Source organism: Littorina saxatilis, linkage group LG10, assembly GCF_037325665.1.
Source record: "Littorina saxatilis isolate snail1 linkage group LG10, US_GU_Lsax_2.0, whole genome shotgun sequence".
Taxonomy (NCBI): domain Eukaryota; kingdom Metazoa; phylum Mollusca; class Gastropoda; order Littorinimorpha; family Littorinidae; genus Littorina; species Littorina saxatilis.
The window spans coordinates 3,385,749-3,413,186 of NC_090254.1; the positions used below are offsets into that span (position 1 = coordinate 3,385,749).

General features: G+C 42.3%; 1 protein-coding gene across 2 annotated transcripts; it reads right to left on the reverse strand.

The window, feature by feature from the left end:
* Positions 1-1,680: 1,680 nt before the first annotated feature.
* Positions 1,681-26,135, reverse strand: LOC138977972 (contactin-2-like). 2 transcript variants are annotated; one of them, XM_070350581.1, is made up of 8 exons: positions 25,926-26,133; positions 24,061-24,208; positions 17,593-17,737; positions 16,903-17,027; positions 15,858-16,002; positions 9,160-9,284; positions 4,513-4,697; positions 1,681-3,733 (listed from the first exon to the last, which is right to left on the reverse strand). In XM_070350581.1, the coding sequence occupies exons 2-8, from the start codon at positions 24,134-24,136 to the stop codon at positions 3,488-3,490; spliced, it is 1,047 nt and encodes a 348-aa protein (XP_070206682.1). In that variant the 5' UTR covers positions 24,137-24,208; positions 25,926-26,133; the 3' UTR covers positions 1,681-3,487. The 2 variants fall into 2 exon arrangements, with proteins under 2 accessions (XP_070206682.1, XP_070206683.1); XM_070350582.1 differs by having other exon boundaries at positions 3,592-3,733; positions 4,533-4,697; positions 25,926-26,135.
* Between the last annotated feature and the right edge of the window lie 1,303 nt (positions 26,136-27,438).

A 27,438-nucleotide genomic window follows, 5' to 3' on the forward strand; every position in this document is an offset into this window, starting at 1 on the left:
ATTTATTCTAAATCTAAACCGGAGGTGTGTTGTTCCTCAACAAATTAGAAAGCCGAGACTAATAATGGCTGCCATCATGGCCTCTTTGAGTCCCGACCCCCTTTGGAATTGGGTTCTGCAGGGCTCTCGTGCTGAGAACGAATGCATTTGTTTCTAGCGTCTTAGATATTTGGTATAGCAGTTGTTCTTCAGTACTGGTGACAGAAAGGGGGAAAAGTGGTCAAAATTCAAATCTCTAGTTTTGTTTTTGAAATATAGCTTTTCATAAAGCAGAAATACTGTAGTATCTGATGTACATAAGAAAACATCACTGGTTCACATGGTTCTTACATAATCTAACTTTAAAGCTGGTTCTTGTGTGTCTGTGTGTATGTTTGTATGATGACGATAGGACCCGAAACGGCTGCACGGACTGAGACAGGAATTTCAGAGAACGTTGTTTGCCACTCGAGTCGTGTCATAGGGTACTTTTGGAAAAGCAAATTTGAAAGGATTCTTTAAAACAAGTCGCGTAAGGCGAAAATACAACATTTAGTCAAGCTGTCGAACTCACAGAATGAAACTGAACGCAATGCATTTTTTCAGCAAGACCGTATACTCGTTGCATCGTCAGTCCACCGCTCATGGCAAAGGCAGTGAAATTGACAAGAAGAGCGGGGTAGTAGTTGCGCTGAGAAGGATAGCACGCTTTTCTGTACCTCTCTTCATTTTAACTTTCTGAGCGTGTTTTTAATCCAAACATATTAAATCTATATGTTTTTGGAATCAGGAACCAACAAGGAATAAGATGACATTGTTTTTAAATCGATTTCGGAATTTTAATTTTGATCATAATTTTTATATTTTTAATTTTCAGAGCTTGTTTTTAATCCAAATATAACATATTTATATGTTTTTGGAATAAGAAAATGATGAAGAATAAGATACACGTAAATTTAGATCGTTTTATATAAAAAAAATATAAACAATTACAATTTTCCGATTTTTAATGACCAAAGTCATCAATTAATTTTTAAGCCACCAAGCTGAAATGCAATACTGAAGTCCGGCCTTTGTCGAAGATTGCTTTACAAAAATTTAAATCAATTTGATTGAAAAATGAGGGTGTGAGAGTGCCGCCTCAACTTTTACAAAAAGCCGGATATGACGTCATCAAAAGTATTTATCGAAAAAAAGAAAAACAAACGTCCGGGGATATCATTCCCAGGAACTCTCATGTCAAATTTTATAAAGATCGGTCGAGGAGGTTTACGGAACGATGACATAGTTCACTAAAACAGCAATATGGGACACACTCACAAAAGCATTGCATCATATGTTCGCCATCAAAGTCCCTCCTTCAAAAGCGCGTGTGGTTCATCTGCCGGGACGGATATGGGTCAACTTTATGTGCAGACCCGGACACGGTATCCATGTCCCTCTCCCGTGTCACCACAGTGGAACGTAAAAGACCTCGGTCATTCTGTCATAAGTGCAGATGGCTGATACCACCTAAACACGCATACACTTGTGTATCTCATCTAAAATCTCTCTCTGCATGAGAAATTAGCGTTGGCAGTGTGGTGTTTCTGACTTGCAGTGTATTGACAAATGTCATCCAAACTGATATCCTCATTACTCTTCTCTACTTCAAGAAAATACTAAATGACGATTAGGACGAACACAAATGTGAAAGCAAAATGAAAATGGGCACATTATTATTATGGATCACCCTGTATCCTAAAATGCAGAACAAAATACTGGGAAAGGCATGACTAACAATGACACACACAAATCTAGGAAATACAATTGAGAAATAATGTAATCACAAATTGAAATTTCTGCAGTTTACTCCTGATTTTGGCATGGTAATCAGGGTGGGCCAAATCTCAAAATGTTAACTCGTCATCCGGGCAAGTAACTTCAAGTAAGTCACTAGCCCGCCAGTAATGTCACTGGCCTGATACATACCACACAACAAATTATGAGTGTCAGATTTCTCTCCACAATTAAAATAGCGGTGATACGACAGACATCCGACCTGCCGTCAACCATGAATAGGCTTTGAAACTCGATAGTACAACCAAACGTTTTGCAATTGACAGAATTTTCACTCGCCAGCCGGGCGAGCTGCCAGACGGTTTTTGCTAGCCCGGCGGATTTGTTACTCCCCCCTGGCGACCGGATCGACGATTTGGCAATCCCTTGTTATGAAACAACGAGACTAGGTGATAACATTCCTGAATGAAGCACGCGTCCAGCGAAGCTCAACTCTGACACACAGGTGAGGTATTGTCTGATGGCTTAAACACCTTTGTTGGGAAGTCTTCTGGAGCAAGGGTACCTCTTTCCTCCTTTACATGGATACGTTTTACATTCGACCACAGAATCTATATTTTTTTCTATGAAATGAATGCAGAACTCTACTTTCCTTTCCAACTGCAAAAGTGAACAAGATATTGCAGGAATGGCCAAATCGTCCGTCCGATCACCAGGGGCGAGTTAAAAATTAATCGGGCTGGTAGAAACCGCCGGACAACTCGCCCGGCTGGCCAGTGAAAATTCTGGTCAAACGCAACATTCGTGGTTGTTATATCGAGTTTCAAAGTCATAAACATTGCATATGCAGCAACTATGGTTTCTACAGGGCCAGCGACATTTCTGGCTGGCTAGAGACTTTTTTTTGAAGTTACTCACCCGGCTGGCGAGTTAACATTTTGAGATTTGGCCATCCCTGAGAGATGCAACCAAAATGGTTCATAAACGGTATCGTGAACAGAGAAAAATAAACGTCTCGGGCACATTGAAAAGAAACGCCGGTTTAAGTCAGTCAGCACAAGATTGTTGTCTTTTACCTCCACTGCAGAGCACAGCAGAAAAACCATGACAACAGTACCAGGATTTTGAACCTTCACACAATGCATGTAACGAATTCCCGGTGTGGTGTGTGGTGTGCGGTGTGTGGTGTCATTAATCCAAACTCCAATTTAGCGTTGATGTTCAAGCAACTTAGCCTACGTTAGTACAGCCACAGCAGGAACTTAATCGCACATGATTGTAACTTTATAAGGCCAGTATGGCAAACCGAAATACATTGACATTTATAGTACTGTACAGAAAGTCATGCAAACTCCCTCAGTGGTGGCATTGTCGCTCCTATAGCTAGCTGTTCGTGTCGCCGTTGTTAATGGTGGTTCTACAAAAATTGGCGGAGTTGCCGCAGCCCTGCTACAATTGTCATGGGGATGCACCGCAAGTCAGAGCTGCTTATGAGTAGAATAATTGCCCCTGTCACTGTTGCCATGGGGATGTACTACAAATTAGAGCTGCTTGTGAGCAGAGTGATTGCCCCTGCCATTGTTGTCATGGGGACGTACTACAAGTTATATATAAAGCTGCTTGTGAGCAGAGTGATTGCCTTTGCCACTTTTGCCATGGGGATGTACTACAAATCAGAGCTGCTTGTGAGTAGAGTAATTGCCTCTGCCATTGTTGTCATAGGGATTAACTACAGGTCAGAGCTGCTTATGAGTGGAATTGTTGCCCCTGGTGGTATTCTCGTGTGTATGTTCTTGTAGGAAGAGCTGCTTAGGAGCGGAGTTGTTGCCCTTGCTGGTGCTGTCATGGGTGGGGGCTGCGAAGTATAGCTGCTGATGAGTGGAGTTTTTGCTGCTGCTATTGTTGTCATGGGGATGCGCTCCAAGTTCAAGCTGCTAAAGGTCCCTGTGTAAATTGGCTTTACATCACGGGTCCCCTGAAAGTACAATGGGAGTGACATTACTCCGTCACGGCCAAGGGCTCACCGTGCACCCAAACGGGGACTCTACGAGATGGGTATTTTTTGGAAGCTTGGGGCCTACACCCCAGACACTTACCTGTGACCTAAAATCGAACAATGACATCAAAGTTTAATCAGATCAAGACTCATGTTCTTGGCAGCTCTCTGGATATTTTCAGTAGTGATCAAATATGTTCATGCTGTGACCTTGAAATTTGACAACAACTAGACAAATTGAAAAATAGAGACAACATTATACAAGCCCAATGTTGGTCATGTCTGCTGATTATTGACACCTACAGGTGAATGCAATGTGGATGCTGTTGCTTCTAAAACATCCGAAAACACCTAAACCTTAAGACTTAGTGTCTATGAACATGAACCCGATGTGACCCCAAAATTTGACGAGCGTTAACCAAACTAAGGTCATGTCGGGAGATCATCAAACCGTAGAGGTGTGCAAAGTGTCAAAGCTCTAGCGTCAAGAACCTTGGAGATAACCTTAACGTTAAGTTGTTTTGTTCACTACTCTGGTGAGTCAAAAACGATAAACAGGTGATGAGAAACGTTAGGGAGGGGGGGGGTCACACACACACACACACACACACACACACACACACACACATACACACACATACACACACATACACATACACACACATACACATACACACACACACACATACACACACACACACACACACACACACACACACATATAACCATTTTCTACCAAGTACACAACCACCACTCGCCTGCTCTGGTTTCCGCTTACGCTTTTTGTATCGTCGCCACAAGATTGCAAAAAGGACAATGGCAAAGATGACGACGATGAAGACGGCAGAGACCCCACCTATGAAAGCTGGGTCGTGGTGGATGAGCCTTCCGGAGTTGACGCTTATAGTCGAGGAGCTCCGTGCGTATGCGTGGTTCGTCGTGTCTGCATGGGGCGAGAGGATGCAACTGGGGTTTAGACATCCGTCAAACAAACCGCGGTTGCACAACATTAATGGACGTTTTGCTTGCATGTATGTAGAGGTTACACGCCGAGTCTCAGTGATTATCAAAAATAATGGTCGAAGTTAGCGGATCATGAAAAATGCGAGCTTTAGCGAGCTTTTTCATGACCGCGAACTGAGACCATTATTTTTTTATAATCACTGAGACGAGGTGTGTAACCTCTTTATTCCTCCTTTCTTCAGTTATTCAAAGAAAAGAGGAGTTTTTTTTGCGAAAGTTTGATCGAATCCTATTCTCTCAACCAGTCAACCTGCGCAGGCGATCGATTAATGCGCGGTTGTATAGTTCCGTGCAAATCATTCCATTCTGTTAACACTTCTTGTCAGTTTTCCTATTTTGGGCTAAAATCAAGTACACAGATATGCTGTTATTCTGCTGTGGCGGCAAAGGCAGATATTCTGTGTTCTGTATATGTTTTGGTATCGCTTAGGATAATGTTTTTTCGTCAAATGGGACTAGCAGACGAACTTTTGCACCCGTGTTCCAACGTTAAAAACTGTATGAAGTTCAGTTTTCTGGGGAAAATAGTGTATGAAACCCCTTTATGTTGTTTAAATTGATGAGATGTGTGCATGTGGTTGCGTGTGATCTGTTTATTAAATGAAATATTGTTGAAAACTGACCGTCGGATTGCAGTCTGTTGTCGAAGGAACTGAGTGAAAAGAAGGGGAACTACTCTTGTCGCTAGACAAAGTATGAGTTACTTGCCTTGGGAAATTGCTTGTGATGAACGGCAGATGAGATTCAGAAAACAACCGAACTCATGGATTTTATATGGAGATTCATGTGTTCAGGCCTGTAGTTGTTAATTTAAATGCGGTATGTTTGTATTGTTTGCTCCAGAGATGTATACTTCGTACATTAGAGCGTTCGGAACTTTTCAGTCGCAAAAAGTAGTACCGAAACAGAACAACCTCTCAACCCATTGCACTATCGAGGATTCAGGCTGTTGCTGGGTCGTTATTTGTTTGGTTGCTGGGTGATTATCGAAAAATAACTACCCCTACAAGTTTACAGAGGTAAAGAAGCAGAGGGGGGAATAAATGTATTTATATGTTTAGTACACTATTTGACTGCAATTTATGTTCCTTATACGATCAAACGCGTGCTTTTTTAAAATGTCCATATGAGGTGAAAGGTGGTATATAAAGCTTTGGAAAAAAACAGGAAACTATGGTGTAAATATCTGAGCATGCGCTTTGAAGAGCTACACCATTGTGTAAATATCTGAACATGCGCACTTGTGGTCAAAACTCGTCAAAATTCACAGTACGTTTAATTTTAGGTCTGCACGAATCTTCAAATACCAAGGCTTTGAATCAACAATGGCCCTCCAAGGAAAAGGAGATTTTTCACCGGTTCGAAACAAAATCTCCAGTCTAATAACATTAGAATGATTTCATACCATCTATATTAATCATCATGGATCTGGAAAGGATATTTCTTAAATGTCGTCCACTTACAACTGAAATGCACCTAAGAAATGAAACCTTGAACGCTGTGACATTTCTGTTGGCTGCAGAGTGTTTCTGATTGTGAGATATAAAGGCGACAAGCAATAATGATTGTGAACGATGCAGAATGAACGATAACGACAATTCCTACAACAAGCATGCACTTACTTTCTGTATTCCTATTAGAACGTGCTGCAAGAACAATTCTTTACATTTTACGCCAGGACACCGTAAACGATCTCTAGTTGTGAACGACAGCACTGAAATGTCGCGCGACACACATTGTATTCAAGAAGATGCTCGCAAGCTTTGGTATGTTTGAGCATCGGTTGAAATCTTTCGTGAGCAATATCTGCGATTTATTTCTGGATGAATAGGTGCTTGAATGATACCATTGTGTGGCCATGAGGGACATACACGTACAAACAATATTTGGACAGGATTTATTCTGAAGTGGCTGTTTGAATGATATGATGATATTTTTTTCTGTTGCTTTTTGGGTCCAGCGGACCAAATAGGCCAAATCAGGACCCCGGCTGTTTGAATAACGTATTAAGAAAAACGACATGTAGAGTTACCTGACAGGTAGCGACTTTACAGGAGGTGGATCGGTCCTTTAACTGTACCGCCCGATTAACAATCCGGTATTAACACTCCGGTATTAACTCTCCGGTATTAACACTCCGGTATTAACAATCCGGTATTAACACTCCAGTAAGCCCTTATCGGGGTTCATAAATCCCACTTAGCGGATTTAATGGGGCCGTCACACGCTGCGATTTTCCTAAGATTTACACAGTTACACGGCCGACTGAGTCTTAGAAAAGAACTACGACAAAGCTACGACTCTGTCTTATGAGATTCCCTCGTAGCGTTAGGCGATAGAACTTGTTCTACCCCCGCGAGACTGTCGTAGGGCAATCTCAGCGCAAAGTCAATCAGAACGCGTCGATGCGGCCTTCACGCCGTGGTTTGAAAAAATGGCGGACAGTTGCGGACAGCGCCTCTTCGTCGATTCAAAACTTTTTGGAAGAACGTTTTCTTACTCAGATACAAAGGAGACGTTGGCGTGTACAGCGGTCGGGAACCATTCATTGCAACTGTTTGGGAACTTACTTTCTCGCAAAGGCATAATGCTGAAAGGTAGAGCGATGTTCGAACATTAGCGTCTGCTCTCGCGCAGCGCGTTTGCCGTGTTCACTATGACACGTCACTTCCGCCCCGCTCGCGTAGAGTTATCGTTTGTCAATCGTTCGTCAATCGTTCATCCTGTGACGGGTCAATGGCCTACGATTTGTTCTGCGATCGGCTCCCGATCGGATCGCGGGAATAAATCTCACGATTGAATCGCCTGTATGACGGCAACTTAACGGACTGAAGTGATTTCACAGTCCGATAAAGGAGGTACAGACTCTTCAAGAATAGGGTACCAGATTGTGAGTAGTTTTAAGCATGGAGTTTACCATGTGAACTGAAGAAGGAAACAAACTTGCATCGGTCTCGAATAGCATTACAATGCTGAAGAGACGATAAACAATATAATAACCGACCATGCACGGATAGAGGATAAAAGAAAAAGTCGTTAACTTGTCATGCATTTTACAACGAACACAATAGGCTAGTGGTAAGGGCGTAGGCCCCCGTTATTTTGGTTCGGGGATCGAATCTCGGTTATGGAGTTTGTTCGTTCCCCTTCGACCCCTGTGGAACATCCCCGGTTGAGCCGACAGGAAGTTATAAGCACTGACGAATTCGAAGCGTGGAATGACGCATTCAAGGGCAAGTAGGAAGGTTTCAGGCCGTCTTCACTTTACATAATCCTGTACAGGGTTCTTAGCCCCATCTCTTTAAACACTACATTGCAGGGACGAGGGAAGTATTTTATAAATAGCAACAGTATCAACATAACTGTAACAAACGACTTAAACATATTCATTAAAAAAAACAAATTCGAAATGAACAGAAAATAATGATACAGAATCAAGTTGAATCAAAACAAGTCGCGTAAGGCGAAATTACTTCATTAAGTCAAGCTGTCGAACTCACGGGATGAAACTGAACGCACTATATTTTTTCACCAAGACAGTACAGCTTCGTCAATCCTCGCGTGAAGGAAATCGCTCACCTCCCACGTGCAAAACGTAGTGATATTGACACGCCAGATTAGCGCGGTAGCGTATTGTGCTAAGCAGGAAAGCGCGCTTTTCTGTATTCGTGTTAACTTTCTGAGCTTGCTTTGAATACAACCTATCATATCTATATGTTTTTGGAATCAGGAAATGACAAAGAATAAGATGAAATCTTTTTTGGGTCGATTTCTTAAATTTTAATCGTAAGATTAATTAATCTATTTTCGTTAATTGTGATCACATTTTAAGAGTAAACATAACACATGTATATATGTTTAGATTCACAATGTGATGAAGAATACGATGCAATCAATTTTAAATCTGTTTGCAAAAAATCGATTTTAATGACAACTTTAATGAGCAAACTCATTAGTTCATTTTTAAGCCTCCAAGCTGAAATGCAATACCAAAGTCCGGGCTTTGTCGAAGATTACTTGACCACAATTTCAACCAATTTGGTTGAAAAATAAGAGCGTGACAGTGCCGCCTCAACTTTCACGAAAATCCGGATATGACGTCATAAAAGACATGTATCCAAAGAATGAAAATAATATTTAGAGATACCATACTCAGGATCTCTCATGTCAAGTTTCATGAAGATCGGTCCAGCAGTTTTCTCTGAATCGCTCTACACACACACACACACACACACACACACACACACACACACACACACACACATACACACACACACACACACATACACCACGACCCTCGTCTCGATTCCCCCCTCTACGTTAAAACATTTAGTCAAAACTTGACTAAATGTAAAAAGGAAGTGACGTAATCAAACACTGACCTTCCACGGAGAGTGTGTAGTTGACCCACTTCTTGCCGTACTCATTGGATGCCTCGCAGCGGTACACACCCTCGTCAGACTTCGCCACCGGGTCTATATGCAGGGCGTACTTTGAAGTATTGATCCTGAGAAAAAATAACAAGTCGCGTAAGGCGAAAATACAATATTTAGTCAAGTAGCTGTCGAACTCACAGAATGAAACTGAACGCAATGCAACGCAGCAAGACCGTATACTCGTAGTCCACCGCTCACGGCATAGGCAGTGAAATTGACAAGAAGAGCGGGGTAGTAGTTGCGCTAAGAAGGATAGCACGCTTTTCTGTACCTCTCTTTGTTTTAACTTTCTGAGCGTGTTTTTAATCCAAACATATCATATCTATATGTTTTTGGAATCAGGAACCGACAAGGAATAAGATGAAAGTGTTTTTAAATTGATTTGGACAATTTAATTTTGATAATAATTTGTATATATTTAATTTTCAGAGCTTGTTTTTAATCCGAATATAACATATTTATATGTTTTTGGAATCAGCAAATGATGGAGAATAAGATAAACGTAAATTTGGATCGTTTTATAAATTTTTATTTTTTTTTACAATTTTCCGATTTTTAATGACCAAAGTCATTAATTAATTTTTAAGCCACCAAGCTGAAATGCAATACCGAACCCCGGGCTTCGTCGAAGATTACTTGACCAAAATTTCAACCAATTTGGTTGAAAAATGAGGGCGTGACAGTGCCGCCTCAACTTTTACGAAAAGCCGGATATGACGTCATCAAAGACATTTATCAAAAAAATGAAAAAAACGTTCGGGGATTTCATACCCAGGAACTCTCATGTCCAATTTCATAAAGATCGGTCCAGTAGTTTAGTCTGAATCGCTCTACACACACACACACACACACACACACGCACGCACATACACCACGACCCTCGTTTCGATTCCCCCTCGATGTTAAAATATTTAGTCAAAACTTGACTAAATATAAAACAAGTCGCGTAAGGCGAAAATACAATATTTAGTCAAGTAGCTGTCGAACTCACAGAATGAAACTGAACGCAATGCCATTTTTCAGCAAGACCGTATACTTGTAGCATCGTCAGTCCACCGCTCATGGCAAAGGCAGTGAAATTGACACACACACACACACACACACGCACAGACACACATACACCACGACCCTCGTTTCGATGTTAAAATATTTAGTCAAAACTTGACTAAATATAAAGAACGGAAAGTGGTCAATCTTGAGATGAATGGAGAATACTGCATTGCTTGCTGTGTCGTACCAGATTTGTACGAGTTCCTTTTTTAAATAGTGAACTGCGAGGGAGTCCCATGATGTCACTGTCATGCGGTACAGACGTTAAGTATGGACTCTACTGACAGAACTAGAACATAAAGTCCAGATTCTGAGACTAAGTGCATACAAAAGTTATCCCAACATCCATTACGAAAATTACAGGACTCACGACGTCGTGTGCAAGAAAACGCATTGGTCTTGTAAGTTGGCGATTGTAACAGACTGCACGCACGTGCCCAGTGCGAATCCCAGCAGCAGTGGTATCCGTGTACTAACTATGTCGGTTTTGTACGGGACAATGTGACTCAATAGACGATGTTCGGAACTAACTATGTCGGTTTTGTACGGGACAATGTGACTCAATAGACGATGTTCGGAATAGAATCTAGGGGTCCTTAACGTCCTCACAGGAAATTTTCCTTTTAGGGACGTGAGTTGATGATACGCTAAAAAAAATAAAAAAAAAAATTAAAAAAATAAAAAAAAGAAGAGAAAGAAAAGGGCAAGACCAAGCAAGCCCGACCGTGATAGGACCCCGACCCCGCTCTCCATGAGTAAGGGAGGGGGTGGGGCAATAAGAAATATACGTTAAGATCCTTGTAAGAGGAATATTAATAATTTTTCTTTTATATGCGTTGACTTCCTAGGGGAAGGGCCATTAAAAACATGGATTTTAATTCAATTTTAGTTTCGTTAAAAGAAGATAAAAATCAGGACCACCTGTCAAGAGGTTTAAAAGTGACTACATTGTGAGAATAATATAAAGAACATGCGTAAACACGTAATACTGATCTTCTAGTAACATTTGGACACATCATTTGTGACCCTCCACCACGAAATGAGTCGCATGTCACCTCGCGCAGTTCTGCGCTAGGCTTAAATATAAGTCCGGGGAGTGTCTGGTAACATTGTGAGGGTCACCTTAGGCACAGGCTTATAACTCAAACAGTTTTCGTTCTTTTCTAAAACGGCTTTTACCACTGGATAGAGCATAAAAAACTCTTTAGGAAAATATAAAAATATGAAAATCATGCAAAGGTGACATGCGACTCATTTCGTGGTGGAGGGTCACATTTCATTTACTATGTACATTAAGGGAAAAGTCTGGGTTGTGGCACTCGATCACTAGGTGGGGCACTGCCCTTCGCTCCCTGTTACCCGAGCGCCAACAACAATTTATAGGAAGAGGAACAATAGCGTTTTAGTTTTAAAAACAACAGGATATGTCAGAGTTGTAGTTTACTTTTGTGAAGAACGAGACATGGTCGAGGCCGTGTTTATCGTCCGGGTTAAAGAGTTGAATTGGCATAAGGTTATATTTGTCCATTAAAGGGTTAATTTTAGTTGGTGGATTTCTTTAGCAGTAAGGTCTTTTGATCCTGCCAGAGATCCCAGGGCCAGCATGGTATCGCTGGGTGAGATGGGGCCTAGGCTGGTGTTAGTGATGGTATTAAACATGCCTACCAGTGTGTCTATCAGTGCCCCGGGACTTTGCTTTTGCCTGGCCTCGACCATGCCGACCAGAGCGTGTTCCACGAAATCCAAGAGCGGTGCTTGTTCTGTGGAGGGGGTGACTTTTTTAGTCTGGATTTTTATTAAAACTATCTCGGCTAACTCTTTCTCTGCCTCTCGTTGGGCTGCCTTTGTTGATTCGATCATGCCTTCTTGTACTTTGCTCATGACTTTTGAAAATATTTCGTTGATCATTTCGTCTGGGTTAATGGTTTTTGGTTCGGTTTGTCCCTCGTTCAAGTCTAGCTCTTCGGGGGGAGGGTTATGCTTTTGTTTATCCAACTGTTTTTTGCGGAGAGCAGGGACGGGGTGTTTCTTAATTGTGGAGGTGGAGGGTATGTTTGCTGCATCACGCACAGCGTCTCTGCCACGCCCAGCCGCTTTAGCACAGCCGGGCTGTGGAGTGGAGGTAAGCCTCGCCGGCTGCGCGCGCCAGAACTCATCGCGCCGCTCAGCAGGGCCTGTCTCTGTTGTGTGTTTGTTAAGTTTTTCTTTTTCTTGAGTTACTTCGATTCGGGCTCGGTGCATGGCCTCTGAATATGGTATGTAGGTGGCCGAGCGGATTTTGTTTGCCCGCATGCGCAATCTGTATTCTTTGCACCCTTGATAGGAGGAAGAGTGACCCTCTTTGCAGTTTACACATGATCTTTCTTTGTCACAGCCGTTTCCGTCGTGGCCGTAGGAGCTACACCTGCCGCACGTTGGTTTCTTTGCTCTGCAGTGAAACTTAAGGTGACCCAGTTTCTGACAGAAGGTGCAGCGCCGCACCGGGCAGGCGAAGGCCTCCACCCCATAAACCTCCCCCTCCAGCACCACACTCTCCGGCAGAACCGCGGCCCTAAAAGTGATCCGCACGGCCTCTGAGGCCTTACCCTCTTTTGTTTTTAGTCTGCGGATCTGTCGGACGGCGGTCTCGCCTTTTTCGACCAGGCCCCCTCCATCAGTCCGAATCCGCACAGTAATGGTCATTTCTTTGAGGTCCTCGTCCGAGTGGAACAAGGGGACTCTTTTTATAACTCCCTCTGTTGTCACCTCTGGGGTAAAGGTTTTGATCTCAATGCTCCCTATCTCTGTCAGAGACAGGAGGTTTTTTTGTTGGGCATGTGAGACGCACCCCACCAGCACGCTTCCTCCGGGGAGTTTGCGCACTGATAGGATGGGTCCCACTGCTAGTGTGAAGGTTTTTAGCCTGTTTAGACCCAGGCTGTGAAGTGTGGCAGGGCCTTTTTTAAGATCCTCGCATATCACTGGATACTCGAGAAAGACTGGTGGGGGGTTTGATGTTTCTGGGAACAAAGTTTTTCTTGTACTTGTCCAGGTTCTTGGGTTTTGTTTTTGTTTTTTGGGAGGAGGGTTTTCTTCTGAAGTTGGGATTTTCTCTTTTGTAGCGTCAACGACAGGTACCTCTGTCCCGGCCGTTTCGGACTGTGCTGGTATATTTTGGACAAGGGTGGTTTTCCTTTTCTTGGATTTTTTTCTGTTTTTAACAAGAACGTACTCGTCCTTTTTTCAGTATTTTCTTGGGTGATCTCATCTCCTGAATCGGTAGACATTGATCGGGAGTGTGGCCTCTTACAGGGGGACCCCACCCCGAACAGCTGGCCGACGGGGAAACCCTGCGTTTTTCGAGTTTGTTCTGGAGTAATTTGTTTTTCAGTCTTTGGGCAACTGACTCTGAGCCCCCAGGGGGGACAGACCCTTTGCTCATGGAGACATCCTCACTTTTGTTTACTTTTTCTTTGACAGGGGGGTGAAGGGGATCTAGGTCCCACTCGTTCATAGTTGAGTCGTTTGTTGAGTCTCCGTCCTCATCAGTCTCTAGACTGGTATCAGTAAGGTTTGGCATGTTGGACAAGTTGGGCGGGGGAGGGAGGTGGGCGCTCAGGCTCCACTCCTCCTCTCTTAATCCGGAGGAATTCAGGGGTAGGTCTGCTAGATAGCTACAGCTAAAGACTCTATCCTCCCACTCATTCATTCAGGACACTCACATACAGGCGGACGTGGTCCTATATAAACAAGAGGCAGTCAGTAGCAATGAGCGTGAGAGTGTGCACTGATGAATGCAACTGTTTGTAAAAATATATCGGCCAGTACAGCACCAGGGCTATTTGTTTGTTGGCTAAAGCACCAGGGCTATCTGTTTGCCTGCAAAAGCACGAGGGCTAAAAAAAAAGAAAAAAAACGGTTTAGCAACTCAGGACTAAAAGGCACGGTAAAAGCAGAGCTAGGACAGCTCACGACTTAAAAGAAATAAAAATTAACAACAACGAAGAAACAGTAAGAAACCAACGAGCACAGGTGGTCTAAAAAACAAACAAAATCAGCATCAAGGGCTATGCTTACCACTGGGCATAGAAATAAAAGAAATAAAAGGGCCTCAGCAACGAGGCGCGGAAATAAAAGTGACCAGAGTTAAATCAAGCCCCCGGTTAAGGTCGAAAGAAAGTCACCGGAGCGTTGAGCGAAACAAAGAAAACAAAGAGCCCAAGCATAAACACAATGTGACTCAATAGACGATGTTCGGAACTAACTCTGTCGGTTTTGTACGGGACAATGTGACTCAATAGACGATGTTCGGAACTAACTCTGTCGGTTTTGTACGGGACAATGTGACTCAATAGACGATGTTGGGACATAACTCTGTCGGTTTTGTACGGGACAATGTGACTCAATAGACGATGTTGGGACATAACTCTGTCGGTTTTGTACGGGACAATGTGACTCAATAGACGATGTTCGGAACTAACTCTGTCGGTTTTGTACGGGACAATGTGACTCAATAGACGATGTTCGGAACTAACTCTGTCGGTTTTGTACGGGACAATGTGACTCAATAGACGATGTTGGGAAATAACTCTGTCGGTTTTGTACGGGACAATGTGACTCAATAGACGATGTTGGGAAATAACTCTGTCGGTTTTGTACGGGACAATGTGACTCAATAGACGATGATGGGAAATAACTCTGTCGGTTTTGTACGGGACAATGTGACTCAATAGAAGATGATGGGAAATAACTCTGTCGGTTTTGTACGGGACAATGTGACTCAATAGACGATGATGGGAAATAACTCTGTCGGTTTTGTACGGGACAATGTGACTCAATAGACGATGTTGGGAAATAACTCTGTCGGTTGTGTACGGGACAATGTGACTCAATAGACGATGTTGGGACATAACTCTGTCGGTTGTGTACGGGACAATGTGACTCAATAGACGATGTTGGGACATAACTCTGTCGGTTTTGTACGGGACAATGTGACTCAATAGACGATGTTGGGAAATAACTCTGTCGGTTTTGTACGGGACAATGTGACTCAATAGACGATGTTGGGAAATAACTCTGTCGGTTTTGTACGGGACAATGTGACTCAATAGACGATGATGGGACATAACTCTGTCGGTTTTGTACGGGACAATGTGACTCAATAGACGATGTAGGGACATAATTCTGTCGGTTTTGTACGGGACAATGTGACTCAATAGACGATGTTGGGACATAACTCTGTCGGTTTTGTACGGGACAATGTGACTCAATAGACGATGTTGGGAAATACCTCTGTCGGGCTATATGGGCTGTGAAAGAATGAATACTCTTGCTTTTCTTGAGTCAACATTTCCAACGTGACAATATAGGTCAGTCACTTGAGAGGGATGTGTCTGAAGCACAAGGATAAGGATACGATTCATATAGTCCTGTGAGGTTAACCTCATGGAAAGTTGGGCTGCTTTCTCCCAGGGGAAAGCGAGCTGCCATACAGTATACGGCGCTACCCATATAGACGAGGAGCACATGCAGACAGCTTGCTTCACTAAACTCAACCTTTCACTGCCCATACAAACCCCAGTTATTTCCTAAAATCGTCTGTTGACAGCACGTACCGATCGTTCAAGCCGACGAGGTCGTTGCCCTTGTACCAGAAGACATGCGGTCTCGGCTTGCCCAGCGCCTTACATCGGAACTTGACCTCCTCCCCTTCAGACGCCAGCAACGTCGTATTGGGGTCCCTGTGGAAATGAGGCGGGGCTGAAACACACAGAGGGAACGAGTGAGTCACGCGCCATCCACAACTCTTCATAACACCTCACATGCCGGGCTCTCTTTTCTTGTTCTTTTCTTTTTACCTCAGTTGCATGCAGGCTGCTTCAACCCTTCTGTTTTGCCTCTTGATTTGAAAAGAATTTATATTTTTTTTTTCCATCAAATTTACACTATAACACCTACATAAAAAGAAAACAAGAAAAAAAAAACCTGTAACCAGGTTAGGTACGTTTAAATCAATATTTCGGCATGTAACTGCCTTCTTCAGGATTGTATGGAAAGAACACCTTTCAGTCTAACTGCCTTATTCTTTATTCCAAATCAAACATACAACACATATTCATAGGTATACCGTACCAGTATTTACCAATGCACATTTTAGCGACAATTATCAAATGGTTTGCATAATTTACTGCATGAAGGGAAATATGTTGAGGTGGTGGAAGCCAAGCAAGGCTGTTTCGACATTCAAAGCTATATTAATATCAAATTTCCTATTAACTCTACATACAACATCTTGCCAAAAAGTATATCCAGCACCCTGCATAGCCCCTCACATGCCAGGTTCTAGCACGTTAGGTATTGCATTGTGAGAGGATGCCTGTTTCCTACGCCAACGCCTGGACGTTTCCATGGCAATTACCAAAGTGCATGGATCTTCACGGGAAAGGGAAGTCTCTTAAAACGGGTACACAGTTGTGAAGGTCGTACTTCATGAACTTTTGTTGTTGTTGTGACATGCCAAGATAATGGGGCATGGACAGCACAAGTCATGAACATGGCCGTGAAGACGACGATAACAAACAAGTAAGTAAAACGCGTAACATACAAAAGGCAAAAATCAGATGTTAATGAAAAGAAAAAGTGACGTAAGCATACACTGACCTACAACGGAGAGTGTGTAGTTGACCCACTTCTTGCCGTGCTTATTGGACGCCTCGCAGCGGTACACACCCTTGTCAGACTTCACCACCCGGTCAATCCGCAGGGCGTACTTTGCTATATGAATCCTGGGGGAAAAGGAATACACAGAATAGAAAGTAATCAACCACCCAGTAAATCCTTGCCTTAGATTTTCAAAGAAAAAAGTGTTTTTGTGCCACAGTTTGATAGAATCCAAAACACTCGGTCAGTCTACTTGCACATGCGCAGAGAAATTAAAGGAAAACACGTGCGCATGCTTAACAACGTTTTACCACTAGTCATGTTACATACAATTTGAATACTCTGACCTTGGGTCAGTTCTCGAAAAGAAAACCACCGGGACTTTGGTAACAGTCCCACAGCCAGTTCAGGTTGGTGTATGTGCGTGTGTGCGTGCGTGTGTGCGTGCGTGTGTGTGTGTGTGTGTGTGTGTGTGTGTGTGTGAGTGTGTGTGTGTGTGTTTTAACCATGTAAAGCCTGGGTCACACTCGAGAACATGCCCCTGATGGTGTTACCGTGAGGTCGTTAAACAACACGTATCATCATCCAGTACCGTTAACTAAGCAGCGATGCTATTGGCAACTCTTCATTTTGAAGCCCCTTGGTGTACGGCTAAACGTGTGGCCTTGTGACCTATATGGCAGCTCGTACCGATCTGCCCATGCTATGATGTCGCGGCCCTTGTACCAGAGGAGGGAGGGTTTCGGTGAGCCCCGGGCCTTACACAGCAACTTGGCGCTCCCCCCTTTCAAAGCCAGCACGTGTGTCCTCGGGTCTTGGTCGAAGTAGGGAGGAGCTGGAACCAGACAAAAGTCAGTGAGTCACGAGGCATTCGGAACCCTGCGAAATGTGTACGTTGAGTTAACACACCGAGTCTTCGTGGATATTTGTGGTCGATGTTTAGTGGATTATGAAAAATGCGAGCTCCAGCTTGCGAAAATTAATGTTCAGTCGTTAAATAATAGTCCAAGCGAGGCCATGTGACTGGTCTTCATCTCTCTCTCTCTCTCTCTCTCTCTCTCTCTCTCTCTCTCTCTCTCTCTCTCTCTCTCTCTCTCTCTCTCTCTCTCTCTCTCTCTCTCTCTCTCTCTCTCTCTCTCTCTCACACACGCAACCAAGCAGCCGCGAGACAACTAGCCAATGCTGCAACCGTCGAACCAACCAACCAGTTGTACAACCAGCCAAATAACCAACCAGTCAAGCAACCAAGCAGGTAAGCAACCAACCAACTAGCCAAGTAACCAACCAACCAACCAGCCAAATAACCAACCAACCAACGAGTTAAGGAACAACGTAACTAAGAAACCAACAGGTCAGCCAACAAACGAGCCAAACAAACAACAAACAACAAACAACAACAACAACAACAACAAACACCAACAACAACAACAAACAAGTTGCGTAAGGCGAAATTACTACATTTAGTCAAGCTGTCGAACTTACAGAATAAAACTGAACGCACTACATTTTTTCACCAAGACCGCATACTCGTTCTTTCTTTCTTTCTTTCTTTCATTATTTGGTGTTTAACGTCGTTTTCAACCGTTCAAGGTTATATCAGAGACTGTAGAGTACACAGAGACGCTTCATTCGGCGCTGAAAATTGAAACAGGAAGCCCCGTGGCGCCACCACGCGGAAACATGTAAAAACCTACTTTCCCTTTCCACAGCAGTAGCGATATCGAGCAGCACAACCATGGCCGCACCAAAAAGAAAACACAGCGGGGCATGGTCTTTGGCCATCAATTGTTCAAACTCACATGCCAAAGGCTTCAGGATGTTCAAATTTTCTGAGGAAGAGAGCAAGTGAGGATTGTTTTTTTGTTTTTTTTTCTCTCGTTAAATGTCGGAAAATCAGTAAAAAGTGTAGCGTCGAACTGCGTGTATTCTACCAGAACAGAGAAAACACACACTGTACACAAGCTCAACAATGTGATTGCGCAGTTGTTTAATTAACATCAGGCTTAATTTTGTTTTGAAGGAAAACTGAACAATTGATTCTATTCTTCGTCCAAGCGCAAAAGTCGAAAACTTCTCAAACTAGAATACTTGTGACGATGCTGTTCAAAGTGTCATCCAGTCGGTCCGTACCTCGTTAATTCAGCTCAATTCATGTGTGTGTGTGTGTGTGTGTGTGTGTGTGTGTGTGTGTGTGTGTGTGTGTGTGTGTGTGTGTGTGTGTGTGTGTGTGTGTATGTGTGTGTGTGCGTGTGTGTGTGTGTGTGTGTGTGTGTGTGTGCGCGTGAGTGCGTGCGTGTGTGTGTGTGTGTGTGTGTGTGTGTGTAAAACTGACTCAGAGAGAGAAAGAGAGAGAGAGAGAGAGAGAGAGAGAGAGAGAGAGAGAGAGAGAGAGAGAGAGAGAGAGAGAGAGAGAGAGAGAGAGAGAGAGAGAGAGACAATGACAATGACAATGACAAATCTTTATTTTTCGAGGGTGACAAGAATAAGCATAGATATGCTTTTTTGCATCTGGCCCTCGCCCTAAAGAGGTACTAAACTATTTTACTATAACTATGACTAGGAGAAAAAAAAGAGAGAGAGAGAGAGAGAGAGAGAGAGAGAGAGAGAGAGAGAGAGAGAGAGAGAGAGAGAGAGAGACAATGACAATTCTTTATTTTTCGAGGGTGACAAGAATAAACATAGATATGCTTTTTTGCATCTGGCCCTCGCCCAAAAGAGGTACTAAACTATTTTACTATAACTATGACTAGGAAAAAAAAGAGAGAGAGAGAGAGAGAGAGAGAGAGAGAGAGAGAGAGAGAGAGAGAGAGAGAGAGAGAGAGAGAGAGAGAGAGAGAGAGAGCTTTCTGAACAAGAAAGAAGCAACCGATAAGAAATAAGACAATCATCGATCGATCAAGATTCTTCAATTAAAAGTCAGCTAGGTCACAATAATGTTGTTTAAGTTGCTGTATTTTACAGTTTTCCTTACATGATAATTTCTTAGCACCGTGCAATTGACTACCCATTTCACTTTTGAGGTGCTGGGACGACGCCAAGTTGACTAAATGCCTTAGTTACCGATTTGACCGGGAACTATTTCGTTAACGATTTATTCCTGACATATTTTCTCAGGCTTAAGTGACCATGTATACAGTATGTATTTGTATTTGACTAAAACACACAAAAATAACGACGGTTAGTTCGTGAAAAGACACTGACTTGAATCATGTTTGCATAACTACAGCGATGCAGCGGGTATTGCCGCCTAAGTAAATTTGATTTAATTTTAATCTACACCATTTTCTGCGGTGTTTTTTATGGCAATCCGAATGGTGCAAATGTCCCTTTTAGCTCTTGATGTCTAAATAACACATTATTTAGCTAAATAACGCGTTATTTAGCTAAACAATACTTTATTTAGCTATATCATGCATTATTTAGCTAAATAATGCATTGTTTAAATTAAACAATGCATTATTTACAGATACAGAAAAAAGAGAGCCCAAAGCACTAAATAATGCATTGTTTAGCATAAATAAGAGATTGTGTTTGTAAATAACTCATTATTTATAAATAATTACGCGTTTTCTCTAAACAATATATTATATGTAAATAAAGTGTTATTTAGATAAATAAAATATTATTTAGATAAATAAAATATTATTTATCTAAATAAAATATTATATGTAAATAAAATATTATTTATCTAAATAAAATATTATTTAGATAAATAAAATATTATTTAGATAAATAATTTATTATTTAGATAAATAATTTATTATTTAGATAAATAATTTATTATTTACTGTTTTTGCCTTGAAATAGTATTATTACGCTAAATAATGCTTTATATAGCTATATAATAGGTTTCCGCTATATAATTCATGATTTGGTAAATAATACATTATATACCGTAAATAAAATATTATATACCGTAAACAATTCATTGTTTAGCGCATCGCGAAGCCGTTTTTTCTCTTGTTGTTTTTTTCCACGTGTTTCCGTGGATCCGAGAGAGCGCTGTTGATTCTCCACTGTCTTGGCAAACCCAGTATCCGGTACTCCACATCCGGTTCCGCCAAGGGACTGGGTGGCCGAGTGGTAACGCACTTGCGCTCGGAAGCGAGAGGTTGCGTGTTCAGGCCTGGGTCAGGCCGCAATTTTCTCCCCCCTTTCCTAACCTAGATGGTGGGTTCAAGTGCTAGTCTTTCGGATGAGACGAAAAACCGAGGTCCCTTCGTGTACACTACATTGGGGTGTGCACGTTAAAGATCCCACGATTGACAAAAGGGTCTTTCCTGGCAAAATTGTATAGGCATAGATAAAAATGTCCATCAAATACCCGTGGGACTTGGAATAAAGTTAAACAAAAAATCCATCTCACACGGCATTAAGTCTCAAGAAACATGAATACACGCATGCAGGAAAAAAAAATATGGGTAGCGCCGTGTGTATGGCAGCTCGCTTTCCCCGGGGAGAAAGCAGCCCGAATTTCCATGAGGGTAACCTCACTGGACTGTAAATCTTATCCAATCCAATCCAATCCAATCCAATCCAAATGTAATCAAGATGGCTACACAAGCACAAGGGAACGTTCCCGCTGAATTGATCAGAACTCTAACAACAGCGGTTGTCCAGGAACTGGCACTGCAAAGGGTTCGTATTTTAAAGTTTTATGGGGGAACATCTTTTACATCTGGACATGGAGAATGAACGACTGCGAACTAAATTGCTGCTGTTGTACCATCAGTTGAAGTTAGCCACCTGACAAGAAGATGATCGGAAGCGAAGCGGATGTAGCTTTAGTACGCCGAGACAGATGCTAGTTGTCTGGTTGGTCAGTTTGAGAATCAACAGAGCTCTCGTGGATCCACGGAAACACGTGGTAAAAAACAACAAGAGAAATATCGGCTTCGATGCACTGCGCTAAACAATGAATATTGTTTACGGTAAATAATATTTTATTTACGGTATATTATACGTTATTTGCGTGTTTGACCAAAATATGACATTTTACACAGATCGAGACAGTCATTGTTCTCCGAGACCGCGCTAGCGGTCGAGGTGAACAATGACTGTCGAGATCTGTGTAAAATGTCATATTTTGGTCAAACACGCAAATAACATTTATGTATCGATCGAATTCCTTTCAGGTACTATGACTTTGTTGTTGTTTTGACGATTGAACGAGCACACAAACACATGCATGCAATCCACATGCAATCAAACACATAAGCTTCATATTTGGGCGTTTCAGGTTGACCGAAACTTCAAAGGAACTACAAAACACACGTCATGTACTCACTTTGTTGTTGTTTTGACATTGAACAGCACACACACATGCAATCAAACACATGACGTTTTTTTTTTTTTAGTTCCTTTGAAGTTTCGGTCAACCTGAAAAGCCAAATTATAAAGTTTTGTCGGCCTCTGACGTCACATGACTCAAAGAAGGGAAATCCAATCTCCAATCGATACATAATGTATTATTTACCAAATCATGAATTATATAGCGGAAACCTATTATATAGCTATATAAAGCATTATTTAGCGTAATAATACTATTTCAAGGCAAAAACAGTAAATAATAAATTATTTATCTAAATAATATTTTATTTATCTAAATATAATTTTATTTATCTAAATAATATTTTATTTACATACAATATTTTGTTTATCCAAATAATATTTTATTTATCTAAATAATATTTTATTTATTTAAATAATATTTTATTTATCTAAATAACACTTTATTTACATATAATATATTGTTTAGAGAAAACGCGTAATTATTTATAAATAATGAGTTATTTACAGACACAATCTATTATTTATGCTAAACAATGCATTGTTTAGTGCTTTGTGCTCTCTTTTTTCTGGATCTGTAAATAATGCATTGTTTAAGTTAAACAATGCATTATTTAGCTAAATAATGCATGATATAGTTAAATAAAGCATTGTTTAGCTAAATAACGCGTTATTTAGCTAAATAATGCGTTATTTAGACATCAAGAGCTAGAAGGGACATTTGCACCATTCGGATTGCCATAGTATTTATGGTCATTTAAAAAGGATGTTCACAAACAAACATATTTTTTCGTTCAGTTACTTTTTGCAGCACTGTCAGCCGGACAGAACAGACAGTATGTTAATATAAACGTGATATAAACACAGCCGACAGCAGCCGCTATACGCGAACTTCCTTGTGCGGCAGGGAGTGGCTCTTTTCCCGCGCGCTGGCTGGCCGGTCTATCTCACTTTCGCACCGCAGCGCAAAGAAGGATGAAGCGTCTCTGTATACTCTATAGTCTCTGGTTATATCGCGACGGCCGCATACTCGTAGTTTCGTCTGTCAAAGGCAGTGAAATCGACAAGCCAGAATAGTGCGGCAATGGTCGCGCTCAGCGGGATAGCACGCTTTTCTGTACCTTTCTTCGTTTTAACTTTCTGAGCGTGTTTTTAATCCAAACATATATCTATATGTTTTTGGAATGAGAAACCGACAAGGAATAAGATGAAATTGCTTTTAAAACGATTTCGGACATTTTATTTTAATCATAATGTTTATATTTTTAATTTTCAGAGCTTGTTTTAAATCCGAATATAACATAATGTATATGTTTTTGGAATCAGAAAATGATGAAGAATAAGATGAAGGTATTTTTGGATCGTTTTGAATTAAAAAAAAATTACAATTTTCAGATTTTTAATGACCAAAGTCATCAATTAATTTGTAAGCCTCCAAGCTGAAATGCAATACCAAAGTCCGGCCTTCGTCGAAGATTGCTTGGCCAAAATTTCAATCAATTTGATTGAAAAATGAGGGTGTGACAGTGCCACCTCAACTTTTACAAAAAGCCGGATATGACGTCATCAAAGACATTTATCAAAAAACAAAAAAAAAGTCTGGGGATATCATACCCAGGAACTCTCATGTAAAATTTCATAAAGATCGGTCCAGTAGTTTACTCTGAATCGCTCTACACACACACACACACACACACACAGACACACACACACAGACACACACACACACACACACACACACACACACACACACACACACACATACACCACGACCCTCGTCTCGATTCCCCCCTCTACGTTAAAACATTTAGTCAAAACTTGACTAAATGTAAAAAACACGCAACCAAGCAAACAAACAAGCAACACTACCTGCTGTCCTATTCCCAGCGAGCGTGAAGGAGGCGGGTTGCAGTAACAAGAGTGACAGCAGCACGGTGCAGTACATCGTGTATCACGTGCTGGACTGTCGGGTCGTGTCGTCGTTGTTGTGATCCTTGGCAACAGCACACTCTTAATTCTGCACGGTGTGCCCACAAAAAGACCATGACAATTTTCAAGCAGGACAATTCCATGTGCTCTATATTGGTTTAGTACGAAACCTTACAAAAACAAGAAATTCCTCCGAGGTAGGAAAAACACCCCCGTCCTTAGCATTCTCACTGCCACCAACTGAGAAGGCACTGCTAACAAGTGTGGTTATTTCCCTTTGACCATTAATACGTGCCTCTATAAGTCCTTGTAGAATCTTAATCCACCAATAACTCCCTAACCGTGTGTTTGACTGGTCCCAATTTTTGTAAGGACCGTCTCAGGAATGTATAGAACCTGTTCGCCAAGTTTGGTGACGATCGGTCCGTTCATTCTTGAGATCTATATGCGAACACAAACAAACAAACAAACAAACACATGGAGCGAATCATATACACACCCCTATACCGGGGGTGTAATAAAAATAGCACAAGGTTAATGGCACAGAGCCAAAGTGTGTCCTTTAACATTCAGTAACTACTTTATTGAGCAATTTTAACGAGGGAGAGAAAAGGACTTGTGTCTCCTTCGGTGTGTGGGTGTGTGTGTGTTTTACATCCAGTCCTCGCTCTCGGTCAACTAAAAAGGCAAGAGAGAGAGAGGGGAGCAGGGGTAGAGGAGTAGCGATAGAGTGAGTGAGAGAGTGGGTGAGAGACAGAGTGAGTGGGTGAGAGACAGAGTGAGTTGGAGAGTGGGTGAGAGAAAGAGTGAGTGGGTGAGAGAGAGTGGGTGAGAGACAGAGGGAGTGCGTGAGAAACAGAGTGAGTGAGAGAGTAGGTGAGAGACAGAGTTAGTGAGAGAGTGGGCGAGAGAGTGAGTGGGTGAGATACAGAGTGAGTGAGAGAGTGGGTAAGAGACAGCGTAAGGGATAGTGGGTGAAAGACAGAGTGAGGGGGAGCGGGGGTAGAGGGGGAGCGATAGAGTGAATGGGTGACAGACAGAGTTAGTGAGAGAGTGGGTGAGAGACAGAGTGAGAGAGAGAGTGGGTGACAGACAGAGTTAGTGAGAGAGTGGGTGAGAGAGTGAGTGAGTGGGTGAAATACAGAGTGAGTGAGAGAGTGGGTAAGAGACAGAGTGAGGGAGAGAGCGGGTGGGAGACAGAGTGAGTGAGTGAGAGAGTGAGAGACAGATCGAGAGTGGGTGAGAGACAGAGTGAGTGAGAGAGTGGATGAGAGACAGAGTGAGTGTGATCGTAGGTGAGAGACCGAGTGAGTGAGAGTGGGCGAGAGACAGAGTGAATGAGAGAGTGGGTGAGAGACAGAGTGAGTGAGAGAGTGGTCAGAAAGACCGAGTGAGTGGGTGAGAGACAGAGTGAGTGAGAGAGTGGGTGAGAGACAGAGCGAGTGAGAGAGTGAGTGAGAGACAGAGAGAGTGGGTGAGAGACAGAGTGAGTGAGGGAGCGAGAGAGAGAGAGAGAGAGAGAGAGAGAGAGAGAGAGAGAGAGAGAGAGAGAGAGAGAGAGAGCGACAGAGACCGAACGAGAGAAGCCCTCAGATAAACCTCGACGTGTGTCCCTAGAAACTTGTAATCAGGCACCCACAAGACACCAAGAACGAAACATAGCCCTGCATGTCACAATTTCACATCACAACCGTTTTACTTTGATATGCAACCACAGTTGTACAAAAACATCAAGAAATAATCATAGCTGTGCCTGTCACAATCACAATCGTTTTACTTTGATATTACAGAACAATTGTACAAACCTGCTGCAAGAACAAAACTGAGTGCCAGATGAATGTGCTCTTATCCATGCAGTGCCACAGCAAAGCTCCCGTCGGCATGTTGTCCTGAGTAGTTCGTGTACTTTCCCGTCTAGACTGACTCGACAGAGAGATTTGTTCGATCTAGCCATTCACTCCAAGCACCGCAATGCCTTTCACTTGCATGCTTCAAATTCAAACTAGGTTTCAGTACAACAGACATTATTCAATTTATTGACGGCACAAAATGGCTTCTCGCCATGTGTCAACACTTACATTCGTAGACTTGTGATCCGGGAACAAAAATATTCTCTCAGAGGTCCCCTTACAAATATGCGCCTGTGTGTGTTTGTGGGGGGGGGGGGGGGTGCGTGTATGTATCGCACTATCGCACGGGGAGTTGCGCGTGTGGGGTGTGGGGGAGAGTTGTGTGAGTTGTATGTGTGCCTGTATGTTGTGCGGATTGTTGTGTGTGCGTGGCGTCGTCATGGTGTCTGGAGATGTTACGTTTGGTTGCCATGTTTGCTGGGGTGTTAGTCTTGGCGATCCACCACCGAAACACATGGAACGTATAACAGTGGGCGTACACACATACTTACAACGATGACGGACAACTTACAAACAAATGTACGGTTGAATCGCGGGTATGCTCATTGCTGACAACACTGAAGTCACACAGGTTTAGACTAGAGAGAAATTAACATTTCGCATTCAAAACCTTTAGACAAGAAAGAATCTTGAAGCATACCACACACAATTCAAAGAAACAATTTAAGAATTTACTTTAAGAATGTTCACAACATATTACAAAGTATACATCCTATTTCCCTATCCTATTAAAGTTAAAGTCGTCATACCTTGACTATTCGTTGACCGGGGCTGAGAGCTGTGAGTGGCGAACCGCGAACCGAGAACACCCAGACGAGAGAGAGCGAAGATTCGCGCCACAACGAGGATATCAGGAACAAATTACTTATCAAGTTAATACGCCTAAAACATAGTCCCTTCATTCCACAGAGAATTCCCGATTTCTTCTTCAAAAACAAGCTATAAAAATATATGTATCAAAACATTACATAACTTATGCAGCCTATTTTTCTCTTCAACCCTTTTGAACAATGTTAATTTAACCAATACAATAATCATTATCAATACGCCATGCAAAATCATGAGCACTAGTCCTTTTTGCTGATCCTACAAGTCTCTTAATTAAAAATATCAGAAAAAATACATGCAACCTAGAAGCAATAATCAGGTCAACAGGGAAGGGTTAGAGGGGTAAGGTGAGGGGGGGGGGGGGGGGGGGGCTGTGGAAAAACCCAGCGCACGTGTAGTTTAGTCAGCGCGAAATGTCGACCGCAATAAAACGACAAAGTACTTTAGTGATGTCAGAGAAGGTTCAGCCAACCTAGAAACAAATGATCAGCTCAACAGGAAACGGGGTTATAGGGTTAAGGTGAGGGGGGAGAGTTTCGAGGCTGCTGTCAGCCTCCATAGAAGCTACAGTTAAAATTCC

Bases quoted from the DNA above. Each gene is read 5' to 3' on its own strand.
- LOC138977972 (XM_070350581.1), bottom strand. From the start codon at position 24,136: ATGTACTGCACCGTGCTGCTGTCACTCTTGTTACTGCAACCCGCCTCC. The intron at 16,003-16,902 runs GTCAGTGTATGC...TGTGTGTTTCAG, and splicing joins CTACACACTCTCCGTTGTAG to CCCCGCCTCATTTCCACAGG. The intron at 4,698-9,159 runs GTCAGTGTTTGA...CGCCCCATGCAG, and splicing joins CTACACACTCTCCGTGGAAG to ACACGACGAACCACGCATAC.